Genomic DNA, 12,641 nt, shown 5'->3' on the forward strand with positions numbered 1-12,641 from the left:
GAATCCGGCTCCGGTGCGCGATCCTCCAATAATCATGAATCATGCAAAATAGATGAAATAACATAAGTATTATCTCCAAATATGAAATATATCAATGAATAATAGCAAGTTATGATATAAAATAGTGATGCAAATTGGACGTATCAATCAACCACATAGCTACCGGTACAGCCCTTAGCCTCGATGGAGAACTACTCCCTCCTCATGGGAGACAGCAGCGTTGATGAAGATGGCGGTGATGTCGATGGAGGAGCCTTCCGGGGGCACTTCCCCGTCCCGACGGCGTGCCGGAACGGAGACTCTCGTCCCCCGGATCTTGGCTTCGCGATGGCGGCGGCTCGGAAGGTTTCTCGTACGCGTGGCTTTTTCGTATCGAAGATTTAGGTCGGGGACCTTTAAATAGGCGAAGAGGCGGAGTCGGAAGGCCGACGGGGCGCCACGCAATAGGGGCGCGCCCCCTGGGGCCGCGCCGCCACGGCGTCCGAGTGGCCTCGTGGCCCTCCTCTGGTGGCTCTCGGGTGTTCTGGAAGCTTCGTGGAATTCTAAGATGCTGGGCGTTGATTTCGTCCGATTCCGAGAATATTTTCTTACTAGGATTTCTGAAACCAAAAACAGCAGAAAACAGCAACTAGCCCTTCGGCATCTCGTCAATAGGTTAGTTCCGGAAATATGACATATAATGTGTATAAAACATGTGTGTATCATCATAAAAGTAGCATGGAACATAAGAAATTATAGATACGTTTGAGACGTATCAAGCATCCCCAAGCTTAGTTCCTACTCGCCCTCGAGTAGGTAAACGATAACAAAGATTCTGAAGTGACATGCTATCATAATCTTGATTGTACTATTGTAAAGCATATGAGATGAATGCAGCGATTCGAAGCAATGATGAAGATAATGAGTAAACAAATGAATCATATAGCAAAGACTTTTCATGAATAATACTTTCAAGACAAGCATCAATAAGAATTGCATAAGAGTTACTCATAAAGCAATAAATTCTTAGTAAAGGCATTGAAGCAACACAAAGGAAGATATAAGTTTCAGCGGTTGCTTTCAACTTTAACATGTATATCTCATGGATAATTGTCAATGCAAAGTAATATAACAAGTGCAATAGGTAAACATGTAAGAATCAATGCACACAGTTCACACAAGTGTTTGCTTCTAAGATAGAAAGAATAGGTGAACTGACTCAACAATAAAGTAAAAGATAGGCCCTTCGCAGAGGGAAGCAGGGATTAAATCATGCGCTAGAGCTTTTTAAGTTTTGAAATCATATAGACAGCATAAAAGTAAAGTTTTGAGAGGTGTTTGTTGTTGTCAACGAATGGTAGTGGGCACTCTAACCCCCTTGCCAAACAGACTTTCAAAGAGCGGCTCCCATGAAGGACGTTATCTCTACCAGCAAGGTAGATCATCCCTCTTCTCTTTTGTTTACACATGTATTTTAGTTTTATTTATGGTTGACACTCCTCCCAACCTTTTGCTTACACAAGCCATGGCTAACCGAATCCTCGGGTGCCTTCCAACATTCACATACCATGAAGGAGTGTCTATTTGCAAAATTAAGTTGCTTACCTGATGAATCAGAGCAAAACATGTGAAGAGAATTATTAATGAAGGTTGATTAATTGGGGGCTGGGAACCCCACGCCAGCTCTTTTTGCAAAATTATTGGATAAGCGGATGAAGCCACTAGTCCATAGGTGAAAGCTGCCCAACAAGATTGAAAGATAAAACACCACATACTTGTAGGGATTCGTTGCATAGAAAACAAAAAAATTCCTACCGCGAGAACGCAATCCAAACCAAGATGCAATCTAGAAGATGGGAGCAACGAGGGGATGAACGAGACTAACCCTTGAAGATTTCCAAAGCCTACGAGAGTAGGCTCTCGTTGCTGCGGTAGACGATCACTTGCCGCTTGCAAAAGCGCGTAGAAGATCTTGACGGTGCCACAATCGGGCAGCACCTCCGTACTCGGTCACACGTTCGGTGTTGATGAAGACGACGTCCTTCTCCCCGTTCCAGCGGGCAGCGGAAGTAGTAGATCCTCCTCGGAATCCCGGCAGCACGACGGCGTGGTGGCGGTGGTGGTGGAGAACTCCGGCAGGGCTTCGCCTATGCGATGCAGGAGTTTGTATGTGGAGGAGGGGAGGCTAGGGTTTGGGGAGAGGGGGCTATGGGCGCCGGCCTCAAGAGGGCAGGGGTGGTGCGGCCAAGCCATGGGCAGCCCCTCCCTCTCCTCCTCATTATATAGGTGGAACCCCAAGGGTTTGCCCAAAGTCTTCGAATAAGACCCCAACAGAAAAACTGCCTTATGGACGAAACCTAGAGGGACAGGGACTCTCCCCTTCCCCCTTTACTTGGCCGGCCAAGGAGGTGGAGTCCATCATGGACTCCACCCTCCCACTTGGTTGGCTGGTTAGGGTTTGTGGAGTCCCTCCGGGACTCCTCCTTCCATAGTGATTTATTCCGGATAATTCTAGAAACCACCTTCCATAAATTCACCGGATCATTTCCAAACTTGGAAAGTGACTTCCTATATATGTGAAAGATCGAGATGTCGCCTAGAGGGGGGGGGTGAATAGGCAATTACAAACTCTTGCGGATTTGTCTTGTAAGAATGCGGAATTAAACTAATGTTTAGTTTACAAGCACAAACCCTAAATATGCTAAGCTCAACTAAGTGTGACAATGGCAACTAGAGCTAAGCAAGATAGGCACAAGATATATGTAGCACAAGTGATAGCAAGATATATGTACTTCAAGCACGATGGCTATCACAAGGAAAGAGAGCTCGGGTATAGAAATAACCGAGGCACGCGGAGACGAGGATGTATTCCCGTGTTCCCTTGCTTTGCAACAAGGTACGTCACGTTTGGAGGAGTGGAGGTCCCACGAAGGATTCCCCGCGCCACGAAGGCTCACCCTATTCTCCGAACCACACCCACGAAGGATAATGGCCCTTTCCTTATGGTTAGCTTTTCCTCCGCTCCGGAGATGGCAAGCTCCACAACCACTTCACAAGCTCCACGAAGGAGAAGCCCGGGCCTCTTCACAATCTTCTTGAAGAGATCACCGGAGCACCAACCGCCAAGCCAACTAGGAGGTTACCCTCCAAGAGTAACAAGCTCACGGTCTCTCACTCGAACTAATCGTGGTGGAGAGCTCAACACTATGCAATGATGCAAAGCAAGAACACCGGAGGTGTTCAAGTCCTTCACACTCAAATCCCACCAAAGCAACGAATGCTAGGATGAGATTGGAGAGGAAGAACAAGGGGGAAAGTCAACCAAAGACTCCAAGATCTAGATCCCAAGAGATTCCCTCACTTAGAGAAGAAACGGTTTGGTGGAAGTGTAGATCTAGATGGTCGCCGTATCATTAAATCCTCAAATATGAGCAAGAATGGTTGGAGGATTCAAGGGGAAGAGCAAGTTCTTCAAATGGTAGCAATGGAGGAGAGAGAATGGGAAGAACTAGTTGCTCAAGGTGGAAGAAGGGCTATTTATAGTCTAGGGAGAAAAATAACCGTTGGGGAAAAAACCAGGTGAAAAACGGCTCAAAAACGAGCTAAAAAACAGCCCAGCCGGTTGCCAGGCCGGTTGACCGGCCTGGGCACCGAGTGGCCCGGTCGGCGGCCCGGACCGACCGGCCCAGCAACCGGACAGGGCAACGGCCGCGCTGGGCGGCGGATAAGTGGGAAGGGCGCGGGGCAGGTGGGCCGCGCTGGGGCTTGAAGCCCAGCCGGCGCAGAGGCCGGTCCGGCCGGGGCCTCAACCGGGCGGCCCGGTAGCAAACCGGCGCCTGGGCCGGGGTATCCCGCCAGGCCCACTGGAATCGCCCGGATGGCAATGGCGCCCGGGCCGGTCAGCGACCGGGTGGGCCGGCGCGTGGCCCGGCAGGCCGGCCGGCCGACCGGCTGCCCCTCCCCCCTTTTTTTCTTTTTCTTTTTATCCTTTTTCCTTTTTCCCTTTTCTTTAATAACAAATGCTATCGAACTCCGAATCGCATGAAACCAATTTTGTTTGGAAGATAACAACGAATGCTATCTTATGGAAAGTGAAAACCCAAGAAACTGTAGGAGGGGATTTTATCATGAATATAAAAGGTAGAACCTTATATCATGAATAACCGGTAAAATCACCCAACCTCGAAAACGCAATAGAAGATGCATGTGAACTCCGTTTTCGATGAACTTGGGCTTGTTGTAAAGCTAGCAACAAGCTCAAGAACCTCACACCGAGAAATACCAAGAAGCAATAAGAATATGCAACGCATGCAAGGATTGAGCTCCCTAAGACGATGTGATCAAGTTACCCAACCGGAAGCCCCTCTTGATAGTGCGGCTATCTATCCTATAATCCGGTCTCCCATCAACCACCTCGAGACCGGTAAAAGGAAAACCTATCAAGGTCATACCTTTGCCTTGCGCATCCCATCACTTGTTCATTGTTGCTTCGTGTATACTCACAAATGCTCCCCCATACACAATGATGGGAAAGCTTCATTGATGCACATCTTCTTCTTGATCATATCACATATGTATCTTCATACCGATGATCTTGATGCCAATACACAAGATATACCTTTATCTTCATGGCATCCATACTTGAATCCAACACATGGAGTACAAGTAGTACCTATGGAATATTCCTTCATATAAACTTCAATGAAAACATTAGTCCATAGGGGTTGTCATTAATTACCAAAACCACACATAGGGGCAATGTACCCTTACAATCTCCCCCATTTTGGTAATTGATGACAACCACAAGAAGAGGGTTTATATAATGAATATTAGAAACAAGTACGCAACTTATCCGAGAATAAGTTGTATACAAGAGGTTGTATTTGATATGGTCAATTAACACAAAGCTACTAGCCCATATCAAAACCGGCTCTACTCACACAAGTACAACAAATGCAATGGATGTGAGTAGAACCAATATATATAGAGAAAACTCCCCCACAATGTATGCACGTGTGATGAACATGAATTCATTGCATATAGAGAAAACTCCCCCACAATGTATGCACGTGTGATGAACATGAATTCATTGCATACATTGTCAAGATTAACCTTTGGGATAGTTTCCACTATATATATACAACCATGCAAGACATATAAATATGGAATGCATGAGAGGCAAAACACTTAAGCACAAACCAAGCTTAAGTATAAAACCATTCCCTTAAACCCTCTAAACTTCTCCCCCATTGGCATCGATTGTCAAAATGGGTGAAAAATTTAGAAGGCCAATATAATGTGAGTTCCTCCCCAAAGTGTGCACTTCTCATAATTTGGAGTGGAATCAAGTGCACATATCCAATGATGAATACTTGAAGGAAATCAAACTATATTGAGGATCAAAGATTGCATAAAGATAACATGGTGAAGTGAGCTTCAACAAGTAAAGCAAGCAATCAAAGATCCAATTGGACAAACAAAGATATCATGATAAGAGAGATATAGTGCTCTTAATAAAATAAGAAAGCTCCCCAAGGTTCGTGCACAATTTATAATGTTTGCATTTGAATACAATATGCACAAACATGGAATCCTTACTCCCTATACATCATTTAGAACACAACTATGGTAAAGAGAATATGCTTATCAAGAACAACTTTAGTCCAACAATTACGAGATATGAGTGCAAGAAGGAAAACAAATAAACCAAGCACTCATAAATCTCCTTTACCAACACCACTAAGAAACAAAAGGATAAAAGATGGTCGGCAAAGAACAAAGATATCAAGGTGATGGATTAATGCTCTTATGTATATAAGTTTCTAAAGTGGACAAATGATCCATAAAGAAACATGCACACACAAGAGGTTAACAAAATAGATAAGACAATATATCCAAGATGAAGTCATAAGATATACCGAAGGATGTTTGCTTAAGAAGCATATATAGCCTATGGCTCCAATTTTCACTTATGGTATATGAATGAACTTCAACCAAGTTAAATCTCAAAAACATCACAACTAACAATAAGGGAAGTAGAGCTAGTGGACACTCTCAACATTGATCACATAATAAAACCACTATGCACTCTCTTGTTGGATGATGAACACCACTAATTGTGTAGGGCTACAAGAGAACCTCAATGCCGGAGTTAACAAGCTCCACAACATTCGATATTCATATTTAAATAACCTTAGAGTGCATGATAGATCATTGCAATTACACCAAGTACTAACATAGAATGCACACTCGTCACCATCACACTATGAAGGAGGAATAGATCACATCAATACTATCATAGCAATAATTAACTTCATAATCTACAAGAGATTACAATCATAACCTACGCCAAGTACTACATGATGCACACACTCGTCACCTTTACACCATGGAGGAGGAATAGAGTACTTTAATAACATCACTAGAGTAACACATAGATGAATAGTGATACAAAACTCATATGAATCTCAATCATGTAAGGCAGCTCATGAGATCATTGTATTGAAGTACATAGGAGAGAGATCAACCACATAGCTACCGGTACAGCCCTTAGCCTCGATGGAGAACTACTCCCTCCTCATGGGAGACAGCAGCGTTGATGAAGATGGCGGTGATGTCGATGGAGGAGCCTTCCGGGGGCACTTCCCCGTCCCGGCGGCGTGCCGGAACGAGACTCCTGTCCCCCGGATCTTGGCTTCGCGATGGCGGCGGCTCGGAAGGTTTCTCGTACCGTGGCTTTTTCGTATCGAAGATTTAGGTCGGGGACCTTTAAATAGGCGAAGAGGCGGAGTCGGAAGGCCGACGGGGCGCCACACAATAGGGGGCGCCCCTGCGGGCCGCGCCGCCCGGCGTCCGGTGGCCCCGTGGCCCTCCTCCGGTGGCTCTCGGGTGTTCCGGAAGCTTCGTGGAATTCTAAGATGCCGGGCGTTGATTTCGTCCGATTCCGAGAATATTTTCTTACCGGGATTTCGAAACCAAAAATAGCGTAGAAAACAGCAAGCGGCCCTTCGGCATCTCGTCAATAGGTTAGTTCCGGAAAATGCATAAATATGACATATAATGTGTATAAAACATGTGTGTATCATCATAAAGTAGCATGGAACATAAGAAATTATAGATACGTTTGAGACGTATCACCGTCCCTGCCATCCAGGGCCGCCGTCCTTGGTGCCGTGGTCCCAGACCTTGAGGAGGAGCTGTACGAGATCCGTCTCCATCACCGCTGGCCCGACGATGTCGAAGCTAGGACGGAAGGAGAGGACCGCGCCGCCAGGTTCCGGGTCCGCGCCGCCGCCCCCATCACCGCCCGCCCGATGAGGCCGCGGCGAGGAAGAAGGGAGGCCGCGCCACCAGATCATGGCCACACCGCCGCCGCCATCACCGCCCGCCCGGCGAGAGGCCGCGCCGCCAACATCCTCCACGGGCCGGGGCCATCCCCCCGTGCGGAGGCTAGCCTCCATCCGCCGCACCGGGGGATCACGCGAGGATCCCCGCCACCCCCATCACCGGCCGCGCCAGGCTTCGCCGGCGACGGCCTCCGGGGACGACGAGGAAGGAGGGAGGGGGAGGGGAAGACGGTGGCGGCGGCTAGGGTTTCCGCCCCGAGTCGCCCTGGAGGGGTCGACCCGAGCGGGACGTTAGAGAGGCGGCTAAACCCTTGAGCGGAACAGAGGCACTTGTAAAGTAAGTGCTGCTGGAGTAGTATTTTCACGGGCTACAACGCTTTGTCAGTTCTTTACATGATTTGATTGCTCTAGTTGATGGTCCTGTTTTGTGTTGTAGGGATGTATGTGTTGATAATTGGCGCATATATTGCACCGGACGGCAGTCGGCCCACAGTCAAGGTTCCATCCCACCACCCAACACTCTCTTTGCGCATACGTACCTGCTGACATGTGTTTTTTCGTCAGTACACTGATAATTTGGGGTTTTCTTTTAGTGCTTTGTGTATTGTTTGATTCAAAGTTCAGTTTTGGAATTATTTGAATACTTGAGAGAACACCTACAGTTTCAGGTTGCCTAGCTACCGGTTATACAAATTGAAAGGAAAAATATGTTCAAGTAGTACTCCTGATTTTAGGCTCCATATCCTAAAAACTGAATCAGATTTTCCATCATTGATGAAGTGTGCCAGTCCTAGATTTGTTGAAGTGTTTTTTTTTGTTAAATCAGCTTTTTAATACCATTGTGCTTGTTATTCTCTGGTAATACATTATGAGAAGAGATATCTGATGTACAGAAGGTTTACATTAACATGTAAATCTTTGATTCCAGTATCTTGTACATGTTGTAAAGAAGTAATGGATAATATACGAGAGGGATTTTAGTCTCCATGCGTGAGGCCCATCATGCCATTGGATGCGACTTGCCGTTGTGTCAGCCAGGGGCGGAGCCAACAGGGTGGCGGTTCCATCCTAAGATTATTTGGCCCAACCCATATGTCTTATATAAAAAATATGGAAAAAAATAAAAAAGCCCAGCCAAAGTAAGGTCTGCCCCATCCTAATAAAATGGGCTAGATTCGCCACTAGTGTCAGCGCGGCTTGCTATGGCGTTTCCATGTGTCCCAGGCACCGGATGATTACAGCATTGATGCTGCAACATAAAACTTCCAAGAAATACAAAGGGGGGAAACAATTTTGTTTAGATCCCCTTTTGTTTTTGAGTCTGCGTCATTTGATTCTCCAGTGACTTGCATCATATTCCCTAAACTCTTTCTTGCCACTTTTTTTGACTTATGCACGCGAAGCAAGACTGTGTTTTGCCAAACCTCTAGTTGCCTGCTACCTTTAGTTTTCTCAATGCTAACCCATAAGCCAAGCTTTGGTATCGACGTCTCTTTAACATCTGTGAACTTGTTCGTTGCAGGTGCACAAAATAGTCGACCTCTCTGCGCAGCCAAACCGTGAAGCGATGTGGTATATGGAAGTAGCTGAGGCGTACGTACGATTTCTTCTATGCGTCTGCTGGCTCCCCGTCATGAGCACATGCTCTGCTCCTTGGTTGCCTCTGATGATTCGGTTCAGTTTAGCCTATGCATCTTTTGTTCCTGGAATGTTTCCCTCTATTCAACTGTACCCCGTGCATCAGTTTTTGGACATGGAATTCCAGAGCTTGCCACCAAATCCGTGACAAATTCTGATTGTTGTATAGAATAGCGGAGCTCCGTCTTTGCCAAATGCAGCAAGTGGGTGTGTGCAACTGTGGGTGGAGGGTGCGATAACCTCTGAACATTTATACAAATGTTTTGTTTTGCGAAAATTTCCACCGTTATGTTAATAATCATTGCAACAGAGTACAAAAGGGCAAGCAAAGTTGGAAGACAAAATCAATTTTTGGTGCTCCCTCTGTCCCATAATTGAGGATCTTAGCATACTCCGCACAATACAACAACAACAAAAACAACAACCAAACCTTTCAGTCCCAAACAAGTTGGGGTAGGCTAGAGTTGAAACCCATAAGATTTCAAAGCCAAGTCATGGTTCCGGAACGTGGATAGCTAACTTCCACGCACCCCTGTCCATGGCTAAATCTTTGTCGATATTCCAAACCTTCAGATCTCTCTTAACGGACTCCTCCCATGTCAAGTTTGGTCTACCACGACCCCTCTTAACATTCTCAGCACGCTCTATCCGTCCGCTATGCACTGGCGTTACCGGAGGCCTCCGTTGGATATGTCCAAACCATCTGAGACGATGTTGAGCCGACTTCTCTTCAATCGGTGCTACCCCAACTCTCTCCCATATATCGTCATTCCGTACCCGATCCTTTCTTGTGTGGCCACATATCCATCTCAACATGCGCATCTCTGCTACACCTAACTGTTGAATATGTCGTCTCTTCGTTGGCCAACACTCCGCGCCATACAACATCGTAGGTCGGATAGTTGTCCTATAAAACCTGCCTTTTAGCTTTTGTGGCACTCTCTTGTCACAGAGTACGCCAGAAGCTTGGTGCCACTTTATCCAACCAGCCTTGATTCGGTGGCCCACATCTTCATCGATATCGCCATCCTTCTGCAACATGGATCCCAAATATCGAAATGTGTCTCCCTCCGGTACCACCTGCCCATCAAGGTTAACCTCTCCCTCCTCGTGCCTAGTAGAACTGAAACTGCACTTCATGTATTCAGTTTTAGATCTACTAAGCCTAAAACCTTTCGATTCTAGAGTTCGCCTCCACAACTCTAACTTTCTATTAACCCCCATTCGGCTATCATCGACTAGCACCACATCATCCGCAAAGAGCATACGCCATGGGATATCTCCTTGTATATCCCTTGTGACCTCATCCATCACCAAATCAAAAAGATAAGGGCTCAAAGTTGACCCTTGGTGTAGCCCTATTCTAATTGGAAAGTCATCAGTGTCGCCATCACTTGTTCGAACACTTGTCATAACATTATCATACATATCCCTGATGAGGGTAATGCACTTTATTGGGACTTTGTGTTTCTCCAAGGCCCACCACATGACATTCCGAGGTATCTTATCATAGGCCTTATCCAAATCAATGAACACCGTATGAAGGTCCTTCTTTTGCTCCCTGTATCTCTCCATCAGCTGTTGTACCAAGAAGATGGCTTCCATGGTAGACCTCCCAGGCATGAAACCAAAATGGTTTTTGGTCACGTTTGTCAACCTTCTTAAGCGGTGCTTAGTGACTCTCTGTAACATCCCAAGTTTTAATAAAAAGAACAAGAGAGAGATTTCCAGAATCCAAAAATCAGAACCAACAAAAACTTTTTCTCATCATATAGGACTATGCATATAGCTCACCTTGGTAAATTATTTGAGTGTGCTTTTGCCATGATGCTTGCTTATGTGTTCTCTCTCACTCTAAAACCCTAGCAATGATCTCTTGATCATCCAAAGTCAACTAAAAAGAAAATAGGAAAGATTTGCTAAAAATCAATTTCACACACACATATGGCCTATGCCATTTTTACAAATCTTTAATCTAGACCAATTTGGTTTGCACCATTAGTTGTAAATGGATGCTAAACACTTATTAACACTTTTGGAAACAATCAAACTCAATTCAAATCAAATTTGAATCAAATTTGTGATCACATGTGATTATGGTCATATGTGACAATTTCAGCAGGATACCCACTTTGAGCCCCTGGTTTTCAACTTTCTCTTTCTACACTTGGCCAAATCTTTGCACCTATTCCAAGATCTCATCAAGGACTACAACTTTGCTCAAGGGACCCACCTCTAACTCTGTCTCAAATTCAAATGGCAAGCAAGCAAAGTCAGGACTTTGAAACATATGTAAGATCATGTGCAAAATATGATTTTGCATCTCAACACCATTTTGACCACCACCACCTCCATTCTACTTCTCTAATTATATGTTTACACTCCACCAAAAATCTTTTCAAATTTCAAAAATCTTTTTCTTGCGGGCATTACAACAAACACCTTGCAGGGCGGGATCAAAATTGAAGCCCATGCTGAGTTTTCACCTTGGACTTGGTCCAACTCTGGCCACCCCTGCACTTCTGGAGCCTCCACTCACCTCACTGCATCCTCTCACTCACCTGCCCAGCACTGGAGAGGCTCAACTTGGCCAGAACATGCCATGCCGTGGCATGGCATGAGCTCACCATGCCACTCCTCTCTCTGGTCACCTCACCACTGCCCCACCATGTCTTCTAGCTCCCTCTCACCCTCCTGATCAAGCGAGACACCAGACTCGACGAAATCGTGCACCGCATTGACCGGAACAAGACGCGCCCAGACGTGCCAGTGACGCGCACGCGCACGCCAGAGCGCGCACGGCGAACGCCACGGGCACGCCAGGACTGACGTCGCCCCGACGCACCTCGCCACCACTCACCTGCTCCGCTCGCCAGTAGACACGCCAAGACACCAGGAGACCCGCAGACATCGTCGTTTGACCGCAGGAACGCCGTGGCCATCGTCATCGTCGACGCGACGCGCCACGGGCCTGCAAGCTCTCGTCAACCTCACCATCGCCTCAGACCCTCGTCTTCACCGCCATCACGCGCGTCAGCTTCGCCAGGACGCCAGCAATCGTACGCGCCCATCCCTTGCCTCTTCGTCGCCCTGGAACGACGACGAAGACGACGACCCTAGCTCCGCCCCACGGCCACCTCCCGCTCCTATAAAAGGAGGGCTCCTCCCACTCAATTGAGCACGCCAACTTCTTCCCCTCCTTACCACAGCTCTCCTCGACCTCTCAATTGAATCGATTAGCCACCCCACAGTCGCAATTGCAAGATCGCCGCAGCCGCCAGTACACGGAGTTCGTCGGAGCAGGAGGCCACCCCAGGACACGCCGCTGCTACTAGGGAGATCCTCGTCCTCGACAACGACGCGGCGCACCACTCCGACGCTCGCCGGAGCTCCGACGAGCTCGCCGACCCCCTACCTCCGCCTCCCGTAAGTCCCAGTCTCGCCGGAGAAGACGACCATCCTCGGCCGTCGATCTCGCGTCTAATCGCACGGCTCTCCTCTCCCCGTACCGCTTCGGTCGTTATGACCCGCTGACGCATGGGACCTGCCGTCAGACGGCCTGCTCGCGCTGGACGCGAAGTGGGCCGGCCCAAACTCTTTTTCTCTCTGCAGCCCAACTAGTTTCCCGCGCGAGCCCACCAGTTTGAATTCAAATTTTCCAGAGTAGATAGAATATGC

At 47.2% G+C, this 12,641-nt stretch overlaps 1 protein-coding gene across 1 annotated transcript in view; it reads left to right on the plus strand.

Moving 5' to 3' along the window:
- LOC124700108 overlaps window positions 1-12,641 on the plus strand; it is a 47,552-nt gene that overhangs the window by 17,452 nt on the left and 17,459 nt on the right. Inside the window, exon 3 of the mRNA XM_047232291.1 lies at window positions 7,762-7,823. Coding sequence (XP_047088247.1) covers window positions 7,762-7,823 — 62 coding nt within the window. The remainder of the gene's footprint in view (window positions 1-7,761; window positions 7,824-12,641) is intronic.

Source organism: Lolium rigidum, chromosome 3 (assembly GCF_022539505.1).
Source record: "Lolium rigidum isolate FL_2022 chromosome 3, APGP_CSIRO_Lrig_0.1, whole genome shotgun sequence".
Lineage (NCBI taxonomy): Eukaryota > Viridiplantae > Streptophyta > Magnoliopsida > Poales > Poaceae > Lolium > Lolium rigidum.